General features: G+C 36.1%; 1 protein-coding gene across 3 annotated transcripts in view; it reads left to right on the top strand.

Annotated features, from left to right (window-relative positions):
- The window catches only part of WWOX (WW domain containing oxidoreductase), a 526965-nt gene that overhangs the window by 99945 nt on the left and 400682 nt on the right, over positions 1-26338 (top strand). For all 3 annotated transcript variants that reach the window (XR_012837658.1, XM_075766035.1, XM_075766036.1), the window contains exon 6: positions 14250-14338. Coding sequence is in view for 2 of the 3 variants with exons in the window: in XM_075766035.1 (XP_075622150.1) it covers positions 14250-14338 (89 nt within the window). In the remaining variant the exon portion in view is untranslated. The remainder of the gene's footprint in view (positions 1-14249; positions 14339-26338) is intronic.

The following is a 26338-nucleotide window of genomic DNA, read 5'->3' as shown; positions in this document are numbered from 1 at the left end:
TGCCTAAAAATAATGTAAGGACAATAGGATTCTGGAAACTATATAGCCTGTGGAGCACAGCATAGGAACCATGGGTTTCATGTGAAAAACTGCATAGTCCTGACTGCTTTAAGCATTACATTGCATAAAATGATCATAGTTATTATAAAGGTATAAAACCAGCTTGCTTCATCAAAAAATAACTTTCTTTTTTAAATTCTAGAGAAGGAACTTGCCTTTTCATTTTGAGTGAGTCTTTGTAACTGACTTTTTAGATAACTACATTATTTAAGCAGCCATTAATATAAGCATCTTTGAAAAAGGAACTGTTATAACTTTTTGGAAGTTAACATTTCTTCTAGAGCGAAAGGTTGACGTTTGTTCTAGATTTCCTTGACAAGGCTGTTTATTTGTATATGTCTTCAAAAGTGGTAAAGTGAATGAGTTTATACCATTAGAAGAGTAAAAAAATCACAAGCCTTACATTTCTGATTTTGTATTTTGTTCTTCAGGCCGGTAGAACACACACTGTTGCCATGGGGTGTTCATGGTCTGTAATTACATCTCAATGGAAATTGATGTATCGTGGTAGGGCTGGGTTCAAACTGCTTATATATACTACTGCAGGTTATTGACTTAAATTTATAGCTATGTAAATGATGGTGTTTGCAAATTATCTCAAAACTTACTCTCTGTTTTGACTGTATGTACTGTCACTGGCTACATCCTTATCTGCAATTACCGTGACCCAAACCAAGTACATTATATGGTGAGACAGTTGCTGTTGGAGACTCAACATCTGACTTGCATTTATTTCATGGATTTTAGTTCAGACTATTTGGGAAATAGATGTGATAAATTGCCTGCATTTGATAAAAAAATTTGGCAGGAACTTTGCCAAATTTATTCTTTTCTCATTTATGAGCCCCTGGGACAATTTCAAATGACTGACTTTAAGCAGCCACCATAAGTGAGACATACATTCCTCAACAGTTGCTTATTTTCCCCTCCCTTTTTTCCTTTTCTGTATGTTATATTTCACCATGGTTGAACCTGAAATCCAGAACAGTTTAATCTCTGTGCAAACTCCAGCTTTTTTAATTATGCAGTTTTTTTATGCAGTTGAAGAAGCAAGTTTCCAATCTACCAATCCAGAAAGCTCCAAATTCAACTAATTTTAAGGTATCAAGACAAAAAATACATTGGGTGACTTTTTGTGGTTTGGGGGTTTCCATTTTGACTTCTTGACTTGCATTCATGATATTCATTGTCTGTTGGTGGCCCACAGAAATCTAACCAAGATCACTACAACATTGTGTCATGCACTTCACTAAATTCTCAGAGAGCGCCTCAGCATCAAAGACTGTAAAATTTATACTGGTAGAGAGGGAGTAAGGATAAGCAATCCTTCAACCTTAGCTAAAACCAAATCAGCAGTAAGATCAGAGAAGGAGCCCCATGGTTTTGTCCAGGCCATGATCTCCTTGATCATTCCCCTCTCTGATGTGTGAGAACCTCTCTAACTGCTGGAGAGATGAGGAAACAGATCTTACTACAAAAAGCAACAGCAAAAAAAGTTGAAAATCCTTTCTTTTTCTTGTAGATTGTGAGGTGTAAAACTTATGAAAATGATGTGTATGTATGGAAAAATGTTGTTTATGTTCCATAAGAGTAACAGTTATTCCGATGTAATGGCAGCCCCCCCTTTATTCCTCAGCATCATGCATTTTCTTCATTTTGTGATATATTATATGGCTTTTTGGTGTAACTACACTTTTAGATCTTATCGAATAGAATTTATGTGTTGCCTTATAGAAAATTTGTTTCATAATTCATTAATTATTTACTATTACTTGACCTCACAGTACATGAAAAAACCTATCCCATAACTGTAATTTCAATTCTCTCTAGTGCAAAATCAATCACATTCCACATCTTTTATATTATTTAAAATGTGAATGATGAAATTTTCTTGTGCATTTCTCCCGAGTTACTGAGAACTTTCAAACATTAGCGTGTGGGAAATACGCAGGCTGTCCCCTGCAGACCTGGCTGAACTAGTGATTGCGTTGCAAATGCTGCAAAACCCTTTGGAATGAACGAGCCGTCCCTTTTTGTAAGTGGAACTGGTGGCTGATGCTCGGGAGAGGCAGTCTGGTGCTGTTCAAGACCATGAGTACTTTATTATAATCTACTTCGTAGGATATTTTTCTTTCTTTGTGTACAAGTAGTAATTAGATAAGGACATAGCTTTTAATTAGTACTTCCTCCCTATCTCTACAACCTGATACTCAAATTGTTTATGCTAATGATACTACAGAATAAGTTTGACGTGTCCAGTTTGTAAAGCTGGCGGGAACTTTTTGAGAATTGGATAACAGGAGAGTTCACTTCTGACATTTGTGTACCTCGCCCTATGGTGTGTGTATCATGTTTATATTTGCAGTTCAGAAACAACTGATGAGTGTTGTGGGAAGTAGCCTACTGCATACAAGAAAGCGATGAAAGTTGTGTTAGTGACGTGGAGCTACAGTTTCTGATATATTTGAGAGTCATTTTGGAAAAATACATGAGTAGGTAAAAGAAAAGGAGAAATCAGTAATGCACATGAGATTTGGAGGATTTTTTTTTTTTCTGAAAACCTGCACGAGAAGTATTATCATAAACCAAACAGAGTTTTGAAATGATATTTTAAACAATAGACATATGTTTATGGAACAAATTACATTTGTACCTCCGCCTGCACGAGCACAGAAGAGTAAGACTTTTGTCCTTGCCTAAAAAAATCTTACCTCTTGTTATTAATTCCTTCTCCTTTTGCCTGCGTGTATGTCTATATTTTTTTTACTCTACAGGACAGTTTATCAACAAAATATGCTTTTTTCCATTATTCAGTCGTTAAATGCCAGAAGTTGTATGTTTTAAAACATGTCCAGATTGACATATTGCGTATTATGCAAACTACTGACTACATTAGAAACGTATAATCATATTAAGTGAAACAATTCCAGCTATTCATGTGTACACGTTTATGAAGATCAGATGTAATTGACACTGTTTAATTTTACTTAAATGACAAAAGCTTTTAAAATATAGATTTTCCTGATACCTGAGCATAGTTAGAAAAAAAAATCCGAGTATATGTAACGTTATACAAGGAAATAAAGTCAATTTTCTTGAAATATACAGTACAGTATATATATGGAATTTGGGAAAAAATAGTAAAATGAAAAGTATAATGCTATTTTCCTAAGCCACATTTGGTAAATGCAGACTTTTGCAAGGTCAGCAGTTATACTGGAGTTGAGTAGAAATGGCTTCAGTGGCTTTAACTTTACCAGTGCCCTTGATGAGGTGCAGAGTTGTCAGTATTCTCGTAAAATTCCTCAGTGATGGCTTCTTCTGTTCTCTTTATTTCCTTAAGTGAACATCTGTCTAATTGTTCACCTCCATTGCTTTAGTGCTTTCCTCATGCTTTCTCTGTTTCCAGACAATAAACTTTATTTTCTTCATAAGAATTCAGTCTACGCAAGGGTATTAGGCAGCTTGTTTGCACCTTTTAATTTCTGGAAGTTTTCCAGAAGGGCTTTTTGCTGTAGTTCCAATGGGTTCATCAGTGAATCATGTAACAGAATGCAGCATTGTGTTTGGGTTTTTATCCGTTACCTTCTGTTTATAAACATCTGCTTGGAAATTTTCTTTTTGAATTTTTTTAATACGTTTTACATTTTTGCATGTGGCATACGGGTAAGATATACAGTAGCTGCTATTTTTTTCAGGTGTTCAGGTAGGTACAACCAGTATTCACCTTAAAATTAGGGAAAAGCCTAAGCCTCTTGATTAAAAAGCAAAATTTTAAGGCAGAATATGTGCCAGTTATCTAGCTATGTAACAAAATCTGTTAAATTAAAAACAGTTTAATAATTGAATGACTACATATTAACACTTACGGCTGCAGAACTGCAGAAGGCATCTACGATGTCTTTCTGCCCAGTAGAGAGAGTATTACTCACAGACTTGGCATGCTGCTCCTCTTCACGTACCATTCTTTGTGTTCGGTTTTGTTTCTTTTATGAAGGGGAAAGGCAGTGGTGGTTGGTTTTTTTTCTTCCTGGCTTCCCCCCTCCCTCTCTTTCCTATAAAGCATTTATACCCATCTTGTACACCTATTCTTCAGGCAAATATTTAAAGTTAAAAGCAGGTTGTTGTTATGCTTTTCTTGCTGCTTTACTTTAATGGCAGCACTTCCTTCTTTTGTGTGTACAAATACTTGTAAGAATATAATTTTTAAGGCATATTCTCCATCCTTGTCACTATATTGTTGATTGGCAAATTGTATTTAGGAAACAAGTATTCTAGTAAGTGTAATGAGAGGTGACTGTCAACTCTCCCGCTATATTGCTGCATGAGACAATTAATTTCTGGAGTACTTCTATTATCTAGAGATGAAATTTTACCAGAAAATTCATGTATATTTAGTAAATAAATGTTTTTCATGTTGATGGTGGACTTCATTCACATTTACACTAAATCCATTTTCAACTTTCTTAATTATTGGAACAGCGGGACATGGCCTTATGACCCCTCCTGTCTGCGTCTGAATGCCGTCAGCTTTGTGCATCTGTAAAATCCACAGTCCAGGCTTTGATCTCAGGTTTTTAGACAACCCTGGAATTACATTATGTTTTTAATCATGTGTTTGGTTTTATATCTATATTGCTGATTACAAGTAGAACAAAAAGATTCCTGAGATAGGCCGCATTTTGAACAGAAATTTAATTCCAGGTTTGTGTTCACTTTGTTCGTATTTTCTTTGTCACACTATCTTTATTTCTTTAGAAAGAAAGTACAGAAACACTTCCTCCTTTTGTGATCACAAATCAGGTGGCATAATGGCAGGTTTCCATGTTCCAGTACAGTTCAAATATCCCCGTATTTTCTTGTGCGTGCAGAAAGACTTAGTATTTTTCTTCAAGTCTATATTGTGTATATTGAGTGTATATTAAGAACCTGATCCTGCCAACCCTTCTTTGGACAAGAGATCTTTACTAATGTGATTCAGTCCTTTTATTTCACTTTCCAAAATTACATACGTAACAATGTGACCATTTTCAATGTATCCCTTAGCTAGGGAATGTGAATGGTTGTGGAAAAAAAATAATTTGTATAGCTGTTTATTTTTTTGAGGATACTGTTCTGGAAGATATTTGTATTATATTGTTTAAAGCTAGGAGATTGTAACTGTGAACTGCCAATTAAAATGCCTTAAACAGCTAATTGTTCAATTCTTTCATTTCTTCGTTTGTCTCATGAATTTATTTCTACTTATGCTGAAGCATCCTGAAATTATCCATGATTAAAGAAATGATTAGTTTTAACCATATCGATATTTGTATGTTCCTGGTATTAAGAGTAGGGGGAAAGCTCTGGCAAGCTTTGATGTACTTCAAAATAGCTGCAATGCATTTTTAAACCTGCAGACGTCACTATTCTGCCAATTAATTGTGCTACACTAAATGTTCATCTAGCACTATGACCACATTTAAAATATATGTTACTTCCATCTAGTAATTATAGCACTTTGGTTTTAATCTAAAACAATTTCATCAGATTTATTTTAATATTGTTACTTCATTTTCAACATTTCACTGAAGGCAATAGTATGCTTTCCTTTTAACTTGTATAAGCCATGTCCTAAGACTGTCTTTAATTATTAGTTATTGTTGTTTCAATACAGATTTATGAACTATTTATTTTGTGTCATATAACATACCATTTTTAAGCAACATTTTTCAATCCACACATAGCTTCCAGGAGGGCAAGCTGCCCAGAACATCAGTGATCTCACAGTTATTACTTTGTGTCATATATAATCTTGTTTTTTCCTGCAACAAATAAATCTTTGGGCCTCCCTGCAAAAAACATTTGTGGTTACAGTATAATAAAAATAAACCGTTTGTCGTGACTGCAGCTGACATTTATCAGCCTATTTGTGGGTGCTCTTTCTCTCTCTGTATAATACGGAACATAATTTGTCACTTTGTAAATACATTCCAGCCTAAATCCCTGCCAGCATCTGTTAGTGTTTGAAGGATTAATGCACTGCACAGTGCATGTCTGCACTTTCAGGCAACAACATAGCTTATGATTATGGATCATGAGAGAACAGGGAAAAAGGGTTCATTTTGTATTTACTTAAACATTGTTGCCCTTTTGACCATCATGCTTTTCTCATCTTGTTTGTCATCTGTCGTACGGATGCTAACTTTCCTCTGTGCGTAAAATCTGTATGTGAAATCCTGCTGTAAGCCTTATAAATCAGTGTATGTATAGCTGTACATATATGATAACACGCCTTTAATTTTATGGATAATTAACAACAAAAATACCGTATTGCAATTGGGATGTTACTGGTTTAATCTGTTTAGAAATACTGGTTTTGCTGCCATTTCCATCAAACTCGTTACCCTATTTGCCTCCTATATTGCATATTTCTCAGCAGCCCATAAAGTGGGTTTATTTCATCTTAAAAACATCAAATTGAGTAAGTTTTTAAAAGGAAACAAAGTCTGTAGCTTCTAAATTATGCCAGCGCTGTTTGCCTTGTTGCTCTTTTTGAAAATGCATTCTGCTATCACTTCAAATCTTGCAGAATGAAAAGAATTGAAAGCATTTGAATAGGAGGCTCTCCACAGTCAGGGTTCTGTTACATGTTCCCAGGCTCCCTCGATTATTCTGTAAACAAGAAGATATGTTTATTAGAATAGTAAACCATATAAATGTAATATATTGCCAAGATTATTTGAGATTCCCCAAGATAAATTCAAATGAGCTTTACAGGAATGGGCGTTTGGAGAGGGAAAGAAATGATCTATATCCAAGGAAAGAAAAAAATCCAGCTAAAAGTAGGCTACCAAGTAAATACCCACAGTTCATGTACATTAAGAGCTAAACAAATTCCTACTGCCAAAACCTATGGTAGATTTCTTTTTTTTAATGCATGTAATTTCTTGTTATTGAAGCAGATGTGTACTGCCTGCAATGGAACCATGTGCATCCAGCAAAAATCTGGGACATTTGGAGCCTACAAATGGAAGTATTCTGAAATTATAGTCTTGTAATTTCTGTGTGTGTTTTTTTGTTCTCCCTGGTTAAGGGATATATAATTTTAAAAATGTCGTTGTGAGACTGACTTCTCTTACTCTTTTTAAGCGTGATTTAGGATTGCTGTGGCATAGTTTACTTCTCTGAAGATATTAATTTCAGAAAGAAATGCAGCTGGTTTTCCTTTTTTCCTTTATAATTATCTTCAGAAGATATAGAAGGCCAAAATCAGAGAGATATAGATCAAAGAGTTAATTAATGTAAATATTGTGAAATAACATTGTTGCTTATTGTAATGGTATTTATTACAGAAGATTTATTTTAAAAAGATATTAAAATCTGAAAAATTAAGCAACCACAAAGAAATTAATAAGTGTATTTTGCATTTCTTTTTATGTGTACATATTTACTAATAGAAAGAGTACAGTTTTAACATTATTGGGGGATTTAAAATGACTGTTGTGTGACCAAGAAAGCCCTTTCACATCCAACTTAAACATTTAAATTATACCTGGAGACTTTAGTCACATTGTTGTGTTTGTGACAGTGATTTTAAATGATAGGTAAATTAAGTATTTGGAAGAAGGGAAAATACTGCCGTGAACAGTGATTTGTTTAAATGCGAGGACCAAATGCCGGGTCAGTGTATGGCGTTCTCAGAAATTGATCTCCTCCATCCATATCGGGACATCTTTGTCACTCTTCCACATCTCTCGTCTTCAGAATTTCAATTGCTCATTTGTCACCTTGATATTTAATCTCTAGCTAAAGGAGAATCCAGACTTCTCTATTGCTTTTATAACCCAGTTGAACTCACCAGTTAAATCTGCAGTTCAGGTGTTTGTTCTAGACTCTCATATGTGGGGAGCTGCCACTGCAACTTTGAGACATGGACGTGCAGTACAATCCTACTACGGCTTGAGGGCTTCAGGTTTTTCTGAGGAGGCCTCTTACTGCTCTAAGGTGTAGTTGATACCAGAAGGATAAACACTGTTCTCTGCCCAACATCCATAATTGTTCTGGAGAAGGGGTAGAGACAAGGACATTATTATTAATTAATTAATTATTATCATTCTTCATTATAAAATGTAGATCCAAGGATGATCAGTAATCCTATCAATTAGCAGACTCATACTGACCCATTAGCTCTTTATATATGTGCTATTCACTTGACTTGGATGACAGCAACCCCTGCAGGAATTCCATTTTTGTGGACAAAATGAAGATCTAGTTACTTAAGCAGGAAGGACCAGGACCAGTGAAACCAATACTCTTTGGGAAAGAAAATCCTTTTCATCTCCGATTTTCATGAAGAATCACAATCTGTCCCAGCTATTTCCTTGTCTATCACATATATGGGTTAATAAAATAATACTTAGGAAATTGGTTTGTGTCTCGTACCATCTTCTCTTGCATAAAGTTAGTGAAAATTTGAAAGTTCTGTATAGAAATTGCGGATATTGGGGGGGAGGGGGAGAGAAAATCTAGAAAAATGACTGTAAAATTGTTCTACCACAATGTCTTCTCATGAACTCTATCAAAGTTTATCAAATGTAGCAGAAGAACATATTATTATAGCATCTAGCACGTATGCTGGATTACTCTTCAAGCATTAGGATTCATCTGTCCCATTCAGTTCCAAGCGAAGTAGCTCCACAGCATTCAAAGCACACAACAAGATGGAGCTGGCATTACATAAATACGGTTTTGCATGAAGTACCAAACGTTGACTGCATTAGGGACAATAATATTTACAGTCCTAATCCTGAGTGAAAGCCTTTTTCCCTATTATGTACTGCCATAAATAGTGCATGGACTGGCTATTGACTGTCATAAGTGATGTGTCAAATTCAGATGTGCTTCCAAAACATCCTCTACTTTGTCCTCAGCGTGGAAATATGGGTTTATTTGGGCATTGCTTGTCATATGCTGAGTTTTGGTTATTTGTTTACCTATTTCAGGATAATTCCACAGACTTTTCATCATCTTTGATGTTGAATTCTTTTTTTCCTGAAGATTTTTTGTTTCTCACACTGCATATAAGAACTATTTGCATTCCAAAATGCTGTCATCAAGATTTTTCTTTATCAAATTAAACTGCTTTTCACCAATTTATTTTATTTTCGGTCCCTCAAAGTCAGATGGTTTTGCTGTTGTGCTATATATTCAGTTCTGATTTAAGGAGTTCTAAATATCAAAGATACAGATATGATATTTTTTGAGATTAAAATTATACAGTAAATTATCTAGTGTCCACTATGTTACATTGTAAGTAGGCCCCTACAAAATGACTTGTACTTACATAAGATACAGGGGCTACAGCATATTTATTAAGACTCTTCAACTCTGTATGAAACTGGAGCAGTCAGAAGTAATGGTGTCTGCTGAAAGATTCTTTATCATATGAATTTACTTTTAGTCATCTATTATTTATTTCAGCTATTTTATATGCCATTATAATAAATATTATGACAGAGAAAGCTTTTATGCTTCAACTTATTGTACTGCTCTTCACTTCCTTGCAATCCTTCAGGAAAATGTAGCTATGCTTTACCTATATTTAACGTAAATCATCACTTACATTTGAATGAAAAATTCACTATGAAAAAAGGCTCCTTCTTCAATACCAAGACACAAATGCACAATCATGTTTACTGCCAAACTACTCTACCATGCAGTGTTCATTTTTAAACAGTTTTTAAGCTGTAAAGTGAATACATTGCATATAGTGAAATTGCTTGCTTTCTGGATGTTTTAACTTTCTTCTTAGTTTCTGGCTCAATAAGCATTTTTCTAGCGTGAGGGCAAAATATAACCAATTGCACTTAAGCATTTTTAATACTTTTTTGCTCCAAAAGGGAGGAGCTTACGTACAAAACTGAACAAACTGTTTTCTGGTGTTCTTTAGAGTAATGAAACTTACCTGGAGATATTAATAAAATCCTTTTATAACTGAACACAAAATTGTCAAATACAAGATAAATTTTTTTTTTTGCGCTTTTGAAAATGTTACTGTGTTGTGTTTAAAAGAGGACTTGTTAGAAATGACGGAATGATCCGCTTTTGGCTGTTTCTTCAAAGACAGGGTGTTGGTGCCTAGACATTGTTAGCCTTGAAGTGCTCTGTGGCCTTCACGAAATGCAAATACTCGCCGTCCCAAAAGCATTGTTTCAGTTGGTTCTAGCTGACCTTGTTTTGACAAGGTGCAGTGGACAGCAGAAGCGTGTCCGTGTCTGTTCTCCTTTTGGCCAGTTTGTGAAGCTGGTCTGAGTCTCGTTGTGAAAGTGGCTCTGGACACAGTTGGGACATTTGTCCCTGGGATCTGCAGCGAGGGCACCAGGTCATTTTGCACGGGCTCTCAACAGCACCACATAGTAATGACCCTGTGATTTACAAGTGAGCTCTTTGAATTATTCTATACTCATTCTGTTATTTAGTTTCCCCTTAAATGATGCAATTGAAAATAAAGTAGTAGAGGGAGCATTGATGTATTTTGTTGATTTAATGTTAAAAATTCTGGAGTTTTCTGCCTTAGCATGTTGATTTTACAATGTCAGTTTTAAGACTGTCTTCTGTATTTGGGAAAGTGACAAGTCCCATTTAAGATTTCACAACATAAAATGAGGCATAATTGAGTACTGAAAATATGTGAAGTGAAATGGTGAGAGACATCAGCATAACACAATTATGACACATTAGATCAGGATTTGCATCATACCATTAACAATCAGTTCTGACTGTGGATTACAATTACAGTTGTGATGCCTTTAGCAAAAATGTTTTTTAGTTTTATTTTTATTAAAAAAATGTTGACTTTTTCTATAAATACCACAGTATGTGCTACCTAGGGAAAGAGGGAAAACATTATAACAAAGGTATTACTGAGGTACTGTAAGAAAACAAAAAGCCTTCTACTTCTCATTGATTGGAGACATTCTTACATTATTAAGAACATACCTTGCAAGTATATTCCCTTATTCATAGCTTTTTTTAAAAGAAATTGTAACATCGAAGCAAGAGTGGGAAAATTTGGAATGAAAATGAGTTGATATTGAAGCCTTAGCATTTGATGTTCTCAAGCTATAGTAGGAATTGATGGTCTACAGATTACCTCTGTGGAGTAAGAGGTGCTTGAATCTCAGTTGACAGAGGAGAATCTGAAAGAGAAAAGTTGGGGAACTCGCCTGATCTCATGGTATGTACACTGATTTTTTCCCCAGTTACTGTTGGAGAAAATACTCACGCTTGGCTTTTTGCATGGCTCCAGAAACAGAGGTGGCAAGTTCTGATCTGAGTGCCTTGGATGTCACGTGCTCCAGTTTCTCCTGTCCGGAAAACAGAGCAAATGGGTGTCTCGGTGCTCAGTGTGTATGTATATACCTTCTATATATATGAAGGAAATACAGTCTGTTACTGTCAGGATCTTAAGCAAAAGCAGGGAGAAAGTTGGGGGGAAAAAAAAAAAAGTATTTTGGAATTTGCCTTTGCTGACCTATTCAATGAAAAAAATTACTACACCCATCCTTTTTTTCCTTCTCCATTTTTGCTTTTTCAGGTCATTTTAGGTACAGTTTCTTGAATTTCTTAACAAATGTTTTCTTTGTCTTTTTATGTAACTGTATGTGTATCAAAGCTAAAAGAACAAAAGGTGAAGTAGTGTTAAATTGTTTGAAATAAATTATCTTACTGGCTGAAGAAAATGGGGTATGAATAGAAAGGAGGTTTCACTTAATTGATGGAACTGGTACAGAAGAAACATAATTATAGTTTGCATATGCTATCTAACAGTCAACCATTTATCACTGTCAATAATTTATGATTTTTAAATTTCTGATTTTTACATTTTCAATATATTCATCCACAAATCCAGGCCAATCTTAGTCTGTTTAATTTCTATTTCTGAAAGTCTTTTGGAGGCATCACACTTTTTTTTTTTTTTTCCCCTTTGGACATGAAATACATAAACATCTCTTTTCTGTTCTTGGAATCAGTAGCAGGAGGCTAACATGTGGCACCAAGAGGAAAAGCATTACCTGCGTAATATCGTGTGGACTAGAACCTGTGTCGCCAAAAGGACAGTAGCTAACAGCTTGTGGTATAGTCTGTTGAACTACTTGATTATTTTTATTTTTTTTTTTTACTTCCCTTATGTCCCTGTATTTGTAGCATTTTTGTCCTTTTACCCTTGGGAGAGACAGGAGAATGTTTCAACTGAGGAAAGCAGAAGCAAAATAAACCCAACTATGCACGCTACTCCTCTGTTAAGTAAACAGCTTTGAACTGCAAAGTTGAAGAGATGCTGTTATGGAGCTGCATTGCATAATGCAAGGCAGCATCGTCTTTCTCAAGTCTCTGACCATCAAAGAGAAGAAAATATTTACCCAGTGGGGCAAAATGAATTCCGGAATGAGGTGTACCTTGTGAGGGTAAAAAACCTCTTTCTAACAAAGCTGGGTTTAGCATTTTCAGGCTCCTTCAATTGATACTTCTGATGGGAACTGAACCTGTCGAAATGTTAGTTGTATTTATTTTGCTGTCCTGATAAGTCTGGCTGGAGTGGGACAAAAGGAATTTGAGTGACATTCTGTTTAAACCCAACCTGTAAGGTAATTGCAGCAGGCAGAATGGGTGCTAGCAAAATAGAGAACAGATGTAGGGAGAAAAGTACCAGATGTAATGAAGCATGGAGATCAGATGAATTGCTTGAACTTGGGAGACAATGGGAGCACTCTTCTTGGCTTCCTTCTGCGCTGACACGCGTGCAGCTTCCTTCCTTTTTGTTCCTCCAGAAATGCTCACTGTATAACCTTGTTGCACCATAGTGCTAACAGAGCTCCTATTGCCTCTCTGCTCAAATGCTGCCTTAGATTGCATAGTACTGCTGTATCTGCTCCATCTTTTCTTACTCTTTCTTGTAGCAATGCTAATGTCCGCTCTGAACCATGACCACTGTACGCAGGTGCAGGTAGCACGTTGGAATTACATGAAGTGTCCCTCTAATTTCTTTTTTCCTGAATAAGCTAAGCAGAGTGTCCCGAAAGTTCACATGTTTAGGTTGGGGAGGGTACAGGGCTTCTGCCTGCTTTCTTTTATGTACCAGAGAATTGATGTGGTGTTGGGCAGCAGTGAGGCTAAAAGCAAAGGTGAGCACAAATGCACATGTTTGTAATTCCTATGGGCATCTACGTGACTTATATGCCATGACGATTGGTATTTTGCAGAGTATCGTGTATAAAAGTATAGTGTTTGTGGAAGAACTAAAGACAGCTGTTGGATGTTGCGGTGCAGACGCGCAGCTGCAGTCACGTGAAAGCTAGTTCAGAACTCGCTTGAAAGAACTACAAGTCCACTTGATTCTCTGATGACTTTTACTGTAGTGGTTGCAATGAAAATAGACTTTCGGTTCATTTTGTGCTGAGATTTGGAGTGTAAGCGTTTCAAAAGATCTGAGAACAGGGATCTTAAAGCTAAAAATACTGGGAAGAGTTGTTTTGGTGGTGCCTAAGGTTAGCACCTTCAGGTTAACCTGTCATTTTTGGGCGGTTGCATGTCCTCTTCTAGGTGAAAAGTTTGGTTTAAGTACAGTGGCTTACAATTTCTTTAGAAGATATTACACACTCTTATGTAAACTCTTGTATGAAAAACTGTATAGGCTGATCAGTTGTTTTCTGTACTCATTTTACACTGTCTTTTATAACACCTGCTATGAACAATAGATTATTTTTTATTAATATATGCAGGTTTGAATTTAGCTGCTTTTTATAGAGTATTTACTGAGCATTTTTTAATTCCTATGGTATGTAAAAAGTACCACGCATTAAGTATAATGCTTACTCTACTTTTTATTTCATGAGTTACATGAGTTTCACTAGCTAAATGGAAGACAAAAGATACCATATTAACCTTAACGCTATCTTGTCAGTTCATTGCATTATAGAAAGCTGCGTGTTGCACCGTGTACGTTTTTACCAGAACTACAAAATCACAATGCTGCTTTTGGCACTAAATGTTGTACTCGTCCATTCTTTTTGATGATTTGTATTCACTTTGGGGTTATAATGTTAAACGAGGGAATCGGACAAGTTTCATAACACATTTACTGTAACGTGATACTGTGAACTAAACTTGCTGTTATTTATCTTTTTTTATATTTTCTCTTCTTCCAGCATAAAGCCAAGGTAGAAGCAATGACCTTAGACCTTGCTTCTCTTCAGAGTGTGCAGCACTTTGCTGAAGCATTCAAATCCAAGAATGTGTAAGTACTCAGAAAATTACATGCAATAATTTCTTGTTATTTTAATGTCTTTATCGGCTGAGCACAGTTGGCAGAATTCACCATAGTTCCACTGATCAGCAACTACAGTTACTGAATAATCTTTTCACAGGAATTCTTTTAAACGTGATTTAAAGATCATTTGTTTTCATCTTTAAAAAATAATTACAGATCTCTTACTAATTCCACGTGTAGCCCTAGCTTTAAAGGGGGCATCAGTGTACCTGTGGCTATTGAAAAAGGCCAGAGCTGAACTGCATAAAAAATCAGTTCAGGCAACTTTTAATAGTTTTGCAGTGGTTTGGAAGAGGTCAGGGTTGAGCAATTAGTGCACTCCTTGTCTCGCTTTCTTTTCTAACCTTCTCTCTCTCTTTTTATTTTTAAAGCATTTAAAAAAATAACCCTATGAGCCAGACAGCTCCATTTGCCAGACCTGTATTTGGAGTAGTCCATAATTAAAAAAAAAAAAAAAAAACCAAACAAAAACCCCCCAAAAACCCCAAACAAACAAAAAAGGGGGAGAGGGAGTGATAATGGCATCACTTAACAATAGACAAATTTATATGGAGATAATCAGGTTAGCGTCCAAATGGTTTGTTTAATTTAGCTGGAACAGAACAATGAATCTCTAACCTGAAGAAATGATTTGAAATCTTTAAGTGCCAAGTCTTGATGATAAATTCCACGCTTTGTGCTTTTATTCACAGTTTGACCCATTGATTGTGACTATTCAAACTTCATTTTTTTCTGCAAATATTTCTGTAACACATATACATCTTACTGTACTTCTCAAGAGAATATGGCCTCTTAGACAGCTTTGAAAATATATTGTCGTAGGGAAAATATATAACAAAGAATGTTTTTTCACTTTTGAAATACTGCCAAAGCCAAATCTCACATGGATAGACAGATGACATTTTAGTACTTACAGGTCTTTTAGATTCAAAGAATTGTCAAAACTGACTTCTAACACAAGTTCCTTTACTGCCAAAATCCTTGGTAACAATATTTTCTTATCATATATCATCTTCATATATTAAAACTTTCTTGAAATAGAAAGACAAATCCTCACAGTATCGCGGCTTTAATAGTAACTCGGTTTCATAATATAAGAACAGTAAGTGTTTTAAACTAGTTTCTTCATGCTTTTAATATGCTACATTTCTTTAAAAACTATATGGTACAGTGAAAAGTTAAACGCACCCTTTTTCCAAATGCAGCTCTTAACTTGATTTGTGTGTTGCAGATCATATCATGGCCATCCTGGCTAGTCCATTTGGTATGCATGTTTATAAATCCTTAGACGTGAATGTGCTTAAATAATTTTTTTGCCAGAGAACTTAGAAAATGAGAAGATATAGAATTAGTAAAGATACAGAATCAGTAAAACCTGTTTTACTTTTGTTGGCATACCTCGTTTTACCAGAGTAGGTCTGTTAAGCTACATTGTCAGTGATGGACAGGTTTTACTAATGTTTCACTCTCATTTTATTTGGAAACATTTCAGTAATAGACAGCATTTATAGCATCTGCCTTGCCTTCAGATATTTCTGTCTCAAATCTGTGCTAGATATGTGTGTGTCTGGCAGGACCACTCCAAGCATTATAGGAAAGTCTAAGGTCTGTATCTGTTGTGAGACTTGTAGGGTTTTGACCAAAATGAATTTCCAGTTATATTTTGTTTAAAGTCTGAGGCTGGATGGAAACCAGACCGCACACACTGCCTGTAGCAGGAGATGTTTTATCTGATACAGATACAGAAGAGTTACCTTACAATCATCTGCACTGGCAGGAGAATGGACTGGAATACCTACTAGGTCTTTCTGGCTCTGATTTTTTGTGATTTAACTATGTCTGGATATGGTCAGAAAAGCAATTATATGGCAGTAGCATCTTATTACGACAATGCTAGCCCTATGTGTTTTCCAGCCCTAATGTACACTAACTACTTTCATCTCTTTATTTGTTTCACCGTAGTGTCCAGAGGCTTTTGTCAGATCAGTGATTCCTTTGCAGTAGTAGCTTTATGAGCAGTTGAAAGAAATCTTACATGCTTCAGTGACAGGCTGAGTCTTGTTCTTTATGCTTTGGCAAGTCTGTTAGCCTAACTTTCTTAGAAGGCTTTGGTATCTCTGCTATCACACACCTGTAGGAGAAGGCAAACTGTGATACGCTCTCCCCAGTTCCCATGAGGTAGCTATAAGTCCTATTGATGAACATAGGAAATATGTTGTGAGTATAGAGTTTTCTTTCTTACAAATTCCTTAACATTACAGTAGTAAGAAAAGCAAATAAAGTGTTTGTTTTGGTTTTGGTTTTTTTTCTAAGCAAAACTATCATTTGAGTTCTTAGTTGTATCGATCTTGGTTTCTGGGAAAAAAACTACAATAATTTTAAAGTGTGAAGGAGAAATTTTATATGAATACACACATTTTAATAACAATCTCTATTTTTGTTTCTCACAACACATTATGTGAAGAGCCCTTTAGTATTCAGTGGTGAACATTTTAGAGTTCTGGGTGCAGATAGTTTTATTGTCTGTTTAATTTCTCCAATCCACTATTGCTTTCTGGGACACTTTGGTATTCTACAGAATCTGTTGGTCTCGGTGACACCTGATCTAATAACTGAAAATTTACAAAACAGAGAATAGATTTGCTTGTCTTCTTAAATTCTGCTTTTCTGCAACACTTCATGGCTCCAGGTACTATTTTTTGTCAGCAGATACAAGGATGTGCTCATATTCACGTCAAACCTGACAGCCTGTTCTTCCTTGGTTGATAGCTGTTGGAAAAGAGTCTTCAAGGACTGTGTTTCACATATCTCTTACTGGATGGGAAAACTAAACTGGAACTACTCCAGAGAAAGAATCCCTACATTTCATTGAGTTAAAACATCAAAACCTATTGCAGTTGGGGAAGGTGGTGGTGGTGGGATTGCAGGGAACAGAGGGAAAATTGCTGAGATGATTGTAAATCTTCTGCCTTAATCAAATAACTTGTAGAGAGGAAAAAAAAGGCCTTCGTGAATGTGCTAGAGAACCTGAGAGATTGTGGAAACTACGTGAAGAATGAAGAAATGTCATCCTTTGCTCAGCAGGAATTTAACAGGGGCTGGTTGCATACAGAAAACAAATGATGCAACAGAGGGAGCATTGAGAAAACCATAAATAATAAATGGGAGGAAAGAGTTACTCTGGAAAGAAACATTTAATATAAATTGGAGTAGTACTTAAGAGCTAAGAAGGCATCCTTGTTTGAAAGTAAAAATCAAATAATTCATCTTCAAGTTATCATGCTTCTAAGAGATTTGATAGGAATCTTTTATTCCTGTTTGGATCTGTTAGGTGTTGCAGCCTTGTTCACAGATAAAATTTGGGCTCAGAGTATATAAGCACTGGTAAATTATGCCGTATTCCTAAAAATATATTCTAGAAAATCCTTCATCCTCAGAAAAAAAATATATTTTTGTTTGCATTATCTGTACTCTTGAGTTGATACAGCTGTTTCTCTTTCTGAGACTTTTTTTATGCATACAGTTTCAAATAAAGCTTTGGGGGAGAAAGGTTTTGCAGATTATTTTAGATCCTGCAGTTCTGTGATCACAGCAGAATATAAACTTTCCTTACGAGCAGAACAGTGCTCTCCAGTTTTTCTTGGTCCCACAGTTAGAAAGATTCTGTGGGCAGAATAAGCTAAACGTGATAACTTAGTTGGATCTCCCAAAGTCATCTTTGGGAGAAGATAGAATAAAACAATAGTGCTGTTGAATGTCAGATCTACCTCTTATTTCACTGTAGCACAACCTGAACACAATGTGACTAATACATAAAATGGGAGTCTAACTTGGTAAAAGGTAGGTCTGAAGGATTTACAGAACAAATTCTTTAGAGAAAGCCAGTTCATTATGTTACAGTAATGGCAACTAATTTTACGGTCTTCTGTAGTTAGAAATGCAATGCTGTTATTTCTGTGATTCCTGCCCCCCCCCCCCCCCCCCCCCCCCACCCCCCCCCCTAGTTTCTGGCTCTTCCTTGGTATTCCTGGCTTCTTGTCTGGAGATACATTCCCCACTGGATATTTCCACCAGGAGTGAGTGACCTCCACCTTCCTTCCATGTGAAGACAGTGCTAGGATTAGGATGAGAGTAGGAAAAAGAGGTCTCAGTGCACCTAAATGGCTAGATTTGTTCAAGTTACTTCTTTTATCTCTAGTCTTTTCCCTCTGCTAGTTTCCAGCTCAGGCAGCTGATTGAATGTCTCTGTTATGGAAAATCAAATAAATGATCTGTTTATAATAATGTTCTGGGCTAAGATGGATTTGGCATTAGCTGATTTTTGCAGTTGGAAGGGGCAGACCAACCAATCTTTCATATTAGGCTTTTGGAACTAGAAAACACTGAATTGAATCTCCTCTTCATTGAGCAGGTACAATGTGAGGAATTATGGTTGGTATTAATCCAGTTTATAGACAAAATGACTGCCCTCCTGTGATTGTATGTAATATAGCATTTAAATTTAGTCAGCGTCAGTGTTTGATAGTTCAGGGTCTGTAGGATTTGGTATTTGTGTAGTGGTATGGATTTGTGGATGTGATACTTTGCTATTTATTTCCCAGTTTAATTATCACATATTTTGACTAAAACCTGCATACTTTCATTGGGGGGCAGCACTAATGTTTCAGTTCTACAATTTCCAAAATAGCTACCTGTTGTCAATATTTACAGTCATGTTATCATGGCATTTGCCTGATCCTCAGCATAAGAACACTTCCATGGTCAAAACAGTTAGCAGGCAGAAGTGAGCAGTAAAGTTACAGATGAAATTTTATGTGCATCTTTAGTTTTGAGTGCTGCATAGTGCCGCTTGGTTTGACTTAAAGTTATCTTCAGCCAAACAGTAAGACATCAATTTAATGTTCTCAATGTTTGAGGAAAAAAAATGAAATTATCCTGAAAAATCTTGAATTACTTCAGAATAGTGTTTGCCAACAGCTGCTACTTAGAATTTTCTGAACTGGTAGCAGCAATTCACAATTATGCAGGACTTCCATATGTAGATTTTCACTGCAGTTACTTTCCTATACTTTAAACAGGATTTTTTTTTTTTTTTTTTTTTTTTTTTTTGTGGTAAGAATTGGCACACGCTAGGAGTTGATTCACTTATGCTGTGTGTAGAAATATGGAAAAGACAGCGGTTATGAATTATGATTCCCCATTTGGAACTGTAGTCTCTTCTTATTTCCCTAACCAGACCCAAAATGGAGAGGGCCAGATTTTCAGCTGGCTTCCTTAACTGAGGCCTCAAACTCTATGAGTACATTCATTTTTCATGCTGCAAGCAGAAGCGCTCTGAAACCTTGCGGGTGCAATTAAGATTTCAGAGCCTGCTGAAAATTCGCTCCAGAATACTGTTTTCCTGCATTTTCATGTATTATAACTGACATATTGCATGTGTGTTCAGTTGGTTTTTAATTCCAATTTAACCACAATTAAATCATATACAATGCATGATAAATTCTATTCATTCATATAAATACATATGTAAAAATGAGCTCTATTTAGCAAGTTGTTGCATAGATAACTTAAAAGATCCAGAAAAAAAGAATATTGATTTAAACGAATTATTAGAATCTTAGAATCATAGAATGGTTTGGGTTGGAAGGGACCTCAAAGCCCATCTAGTTCCAACCCCCCTGCCATGGGCAGGGACACCCTCCACCAGACCAGGTTGCCCAAAGCCCCATCCAACCTGGCCTTGAACACTGCCAGGGATGGGGCAGTCACATCTTCTCTGGGCAACCTGTGCCAGTAAAGAATTTCTTCCTGAAATCTCCCCTCCTTCAGCTTAAGGCCGTTACCCCTTGCCCTATCACTAGACATTAGTGATGCCATCATGCCAATATGCTTAGCGGTTCTGCAGTAGATGTATCTCTGTCAGAGATGAGCATTGCCACCGCGTATTGTATTTCAAAATTTGAACGTATTTTCTAACACTGTATACAAATCTGTTAACTCTTTGACATTTATAGAAATATTTTTGTGAATTAAAACTAGTAACGGTTGAGCTATTTTATTTGTCTTCTCAACTTGGAATGCAGTTGGCATTCTGACAGTGCCACTGAGGCACAAACTTCTGGATAACATTGTACATTTTGAGATATCAAAAAAAAATCCACATTGAATTAAGTATTGAAACATGCATAGTTCAGAAGTTACTGTTGCAGACAGCACGTATCTTAAATTTAAATAAGATCAAAGGCTGACTGCATCTGAAACATACATAATAATATTAGGGTGAAACTTTTTTTTTCTCTTTGTGGTGGTACTGTGCCTTATTAAAGCCTAGGGATTGGCTTTCTGCATAAATTTTTTTTTTTTCCTTCTTTCTTCTGTTTTTTAAGCTCTTGTACACAATTACCCCATTGTGGTAGCATGTGTCAAGTCATGTGGATCCAAAAACAGTTTCCAGTATTTTTTAAATTAAAAATCCCTCAAGCTTAACCCCTCCTCCCTTTTACTGGAGGCAGAGATCATGATGTTTTCACCAGATCACCTTTCATTTCATCTACTGTATCGTGGAAATATCTCCTGCCTCAGAACATTTTTTTGTTTGTTTATTTTAAAGTCCATATTAAAATAAGGACGGGATTGACATTTGACCATACCTTTACATATAGTTGCATCTGAAAAAATATTAAGTGTTTTTACATATTACTGAGAGAGAGATTTTGTTAGGTGGGTGTTACATAGTTTTATGACTACAACTGTGCTAAGATTTGCAAACTTTCGACTTGTCTTTGGACACTTTGCACTCTTTTCACTGTAACTTAACAAAGAAACCTCGATAACCCTCCAGTGGCTTTCTGCTCAGCACACTGGTTGGTCTGGTTCCCATTTTGAGCTGTGTGTCTATGTCTAAATCTAAGCTGAGTCTAAGATGGCTCATAAAGTCTTGGGGCCCTGTCTTCCTAAAAAATTTCCACAAGATGCACCAGCTGTGAAGGCTGTTTTGAGTATCTAAGAAGTAAAATATGTATGACTTAATATGCCTGATTAAAATGTATTCTATTGCAAATAAAACAAGGATTTTGCAGCATTATAGCTTAATGGGTTTTAAGAAGATCTGTGTGTTTAATTGATGTCTTCTAAAAATTCTGAAAGACAAGAGTAACTTTAATTACATATACATTAAAATGTATTTATTTAGTTAAAGGCTTTCTATGGGAGGTAATTAAAACACATGAAGGCAAAGTCTGCTGGCACTTGGGTATGGAAGCCTTACTGCTGACATTAGACAGGCCGTGCATATACACATGTGTCTTAATCTCAGAATCCAAAAATTTGTGTTATAGTCTGAAAAGGTTGTATTTCTTCATTAGCTGTTCCCAAGGCACCAAAAATCCCAGAGGATGTCAAAGTACATTAATTTTTATCACAACATGGAATCTTTCAGGTCTGAATGGCAGCACACAGCTGCTAGGGGCTTTCTGAACTCTATTACAGCTCTATATATCTCTAGGCAAAACAGAGGAAGGAGTTGTCATTGGCAAGTGAAATGTTCAAAATGCATGAAGTGTTTTATTGTTTGAATGATGAACCGTGGTCCCAAAAACATTCTCCAAGGAGTTAGCTGTTTTCAATGGGAAATATCACGAATGTGTAATAAAAGTAGTAATTGACCTTCCTTGTGAGTTGTACCTTTCTTTTTTTCTAACAAGTACTTACTGTGTATAAATGAAATTCGTATATTTAGAAGTTCATGCAGAAACAAATTATTCCACAGTTATTGCAATATTGAATGCTCCTTTACAGCTGGCTTATGCTTATTTGTAACTCTTTGTGTATATGTGTAAATGATGATTTGCTATTGGGATTTTGAAAAAGATACATGCATCCACTTTGAGGTAGCAAATGTCCTTAGGTGAGCTGCCAAATGAAAATTACCAGATTCTGGATGTTTTCATTGCTACTGTCTCCTAAGCATCAGGGAGATCTAAACCAAAACAAAACTTCTTTGCAAGGCATGGCAAGGAATGAAACAGTTCTCCTATTATTGTGCCAGGACTTGAGAAAAGGAAGAGAATGCAGAATGGAAATGCTGGGGGCGTGAAAGGATATAGAAATTAAGTTGCAGAGCCCTATCCTATCCCTCTTCTACTCCATTTTTGACTTTCAAAATCCATATGTATGGAGGTATTTTGAGTCCCCCAGGGATACAGAATTAGCAAAGGTGCAACGCTTTGACAAAGGAAAACGTTGTTTCTTGGATGGATTTTGGTTTGAAATGTGGTTCAGAGGAGGCATTGAGGTGAGGGAAGAGCAGCGCTGACACCTGTGGATAATTTCAGTACCCTGAGTATACTGTGTGCTGTCAGTCAGAGGAAATTTAGGGCTAAATTATAGCTATGCAAAAGGGAATTCAGAGCTGTGGATAATAGGCCCCCAAAAGGTGAGAGTCCCTGGTGTGAACGTCATGGAAGAAAGAAACACACTACATGCTTGTGAAATATAATCCTTTCTCCTTCTCCCTCTTGCCTTGTAGTTAAAAGTTAAAAAGCAAGTATGAATACTAATCTTGACCTTCATTTTTAAGCAATAATTTGTTATCAAAAGAAAGTGATACACTGATGTAATGATACCAAATAAGAAAATATAGATTAAAAAGTTCCTAATTTCTCAGATTTCTAGTATCATGTACCATACTTGCAGTGTATAAATTAGCGAAGTGTGGGAGACAGATCATGTCAACGAATTAAACCTCATCCCTCCTTTTCTTATTTTGTGTGTAGTCTTTGTGAAACTCATACAAGAGTGAAGGAGAAATCCCAGTTTGGCTCATTTTTGAGAGAAGGTGCCATGGGCAGGGGAGGTTTTACTAAACTGAGTTAGAGGTCAACATTGCAAATGTTTAAAGTGCTAATGTTGAATGTTTAAAAATGTTAAATGTTTAAATGTTTCTTTATTTAACATTGGGTCTGAATTTCTCTTCTGAAGTTCAACTTTAAACTTTTCATAATAGTTGACATTGCTTCTGCACCCCATTAAGAGGAAAACTAGGCGTCTCAAACTCTTCTGTCCCCCTAGAGCTAAAATGACAGAATTTTTCTTCAAAGGAAAATAACTTACTAATTTCTGGAGGTGTAAGATGATGTGGGGTTTTTTGGTTGGGATTTTTCCCCCCCTGCATGTGTAAGAAAAGCTAATAAAGGGAAAACCAGGACTAATGGATGTTTTCTGTTTAGTTCTAAATCTCTTGAGACCTCTGTTCCTTCTCCAAACATTTATGAAATTGTATACTCAAGATTTTATAGAGTAATGACTAATGATTGAGAGATGGTTGACCTGTATGGCAGTATGCAGATGATATATTATGAAGACGTAGAGGCAGCTGCTCATAATAATTCCCATGTATTTGATACGAAGGAAGAAGCAGAACAGTTTCAGCCCACTCGCATTAATCTCTTAGAAGTGGAGCAGAAGCATTTGCCGATCAACAGTGTCAAATCCTGCAAAGAAATCCAGTAGGATGAATTTGAGAGAATTTTCCTTGCTTCTAGCAGGAGGTCATCCATCAGGGCTCTAAGTCCTATGTTAGTGGCTTGCCTTAAAATGAAGCCTGTCTGACAAGGATCCACAATTCTGTCAGATGACAGGGGGAAATAGGCGGTATTTTTGCTGACTTTTCAGTCAATATTTTTAGAAAAAGGGAAGTTAGACATTGAGCTTTTGTTTCCAAAATTCACTGAGTTAAGCAGTGCTTTTTTGTTTGTTTGTTTTCATCAAATAAATATTGTTGCTCAGTTTCGCATCAGTGTTGCTTATAAAACAGAGGGATTTCTGGAGATGGTGGTTTAACTCACCCTTTTTCTGGAGAGCCATAAGCCTAGCCCACATGTTGGTTATTTTCTTTGTGAATACAGGCATTCCCTCACAGCAGGAAGTACCGTTTTCTAACTTTGAGAGAAAGCAACATGGGCGTTCAGTGTTATGGGATTGAAAAGTTTGGTGGGCTGTGACTTTGCTTCTTTATGGAAGAGAAGTCACAACTCTCTGCCTTCTTTACTGGCCGTGACATAGGTCTACAGTTGCTTATGGGACTTTGGGGATACGGCGAGGCCTTTTCTGTTGAATTTCTGTGTAATTCCAAACAGTGTGAACTTTTCAAATCACTTGAGAAGTGCCCCAGATGGTGTGACATTCTGCTTCATGGGAAGATTTGAAAGTATTCCCTCTGCATAATTTCTGGTTAACTATTTCATTACATTTGAAATGGGAGAACACCAAAGCCAAGAACTCTGTTGACATTTTGGTGGTGTTTGTTTAACCTCCTAGTGCACAGGCTACATTTGTTGAAAAATATTATTCTTACCTTTGCAAATCATCAGTAATTAATTCCCTTGGAAATATCTACTGCTGCACACAGCCAGCTTGGGAGGCTGCTGACAGATCATAGTTTTACATCAGGTATTAACAAATTGATTATTAAATTTCATAACTAACTGATTTATAGCAACAACTTGATTTCTGTGTCTCTCTAATGTATTAACTTACTGGATTTTCAAATACTGCAGAGCAGTTGGATTGCTTTGTTGCTTCTAATGGTGAATTGAGCGCAGCATGTAAGATCTGAATGACTTGCCCAGTGCAAGGATTAATGAAGTATCCAGACTTGTGAAATGCACAAGAAATTAGATGGTTTTCAGCTGAGATATTCACAATTAAGAATGTCCTTGTTAATTCTACATGCTTTTTAACGTTCACGAAATTGTAGCTAAACTTACCAGCACGGTGAGAGTTTTCTAGAATTGCTGTATGGCTTGCAGTAAAAGCAGTGCATTCTTAAGTCTCGGTCATGCTGTGAAGGATAAGAAACAGTCACTACATGATGATGGAGCAGCTTATGTTCAAGTCCCAGTGCATACTTAAATTGTAATGGTAGACCACATTAGCTCACTTGGTGTGATGTAAGTCACTGACTGAGACATTTTAAGGAGACATAGGGGTAAATTTTCAAAACCTTCTGCAAGGTTTTAACTATGCAGTGTTTCCAGAAATATCAAATAGGCGTCATGGTTAGTGGGAGCAGCTTGGTAATGTCAATACCAGGAGTAAACACTAAAGAAAATTTTCCTTTGCTGCTGACATTTTTTGGTGGCCTTAGCTGTGTCTTTGATGTAGAATTACAAACTATTTTAAACCGAGAGGGGATTTTTTTTTTCCCTTGGACTCAGGAGGAAGCCTAATGTAGATCGCAGCAACGTTTTTAATGAACTTGTGAAATCAAGGTCATAGTTCTGCTATCACTTAAAAATACTCCTGTCATAAAGCAAAGCTGTAGCGCCAGATGTGTAGCGTGAATTGTCATGTATCTTAAAAATTTTGTTCCTGCATAATGATATGTTTGGTGGTACAGAGCTGTGCACCGTTGAAATTACAATTTGTCATCTGCAGCTGAAATTCATAACTATATAGTGGCTGTTACACAGGTAATATCACTCATTTCCTGGTGTGTAAATGTCCAAGTCACAAAAACTTGGATGACAATTTTCAGTAATTTGACCTTTGTTAGCAGTCTGACGAGAGACACCGATAGCTTTAACGGACATGGATCCAAATCCAAGAGGGGGTTCTTTCCAAGCTGAAATGAAGCACAACTGCAGTGTCTATTGATACAACCCTTTTGGGTTTCTTTTCTGTGGTGTTTTCTAGAGAAATCAGTTTTTAACCATTTAAAACCACTAATGCTAATTAAAAATAAAGAAAGGGAATCTGATATTACCTTTTCAGTATGGGATTAGTTTAAAATGTCTCTGTATTTATTTTTATATTTCTTCACAGATTTTTCTAATAGAATATTGTAAATACTTTTAACTTTACGGTCTCTTTAATTTTAATTACTTTTACTTTAAAAAATTAGAACAAAATGTTGTTTGAAAAAATACAAATCTCATGAAAAGGACTGAAGCATAATTTTATTTCTTT

The sequence above is a fragment of the Balearica regulorum genome, chromosome 13 (genome assembly GCF_011004875.1).
Source record: "Balearica regulorum gibbericeps isolate bBalReg1 chromosome 13, bBalReg1.pri, whole genome shotgun sequence".
Classification (NCBI taxonomy): domain Eukaryota; kingdom Metazoa; phylum Chordata; class Aves; order Gruiformes; family Gruidae; genus Balearica; species Balearica regulorum.
This window is presented reverse-complemented; position numbering and strand designations above follow the sequence as displayed.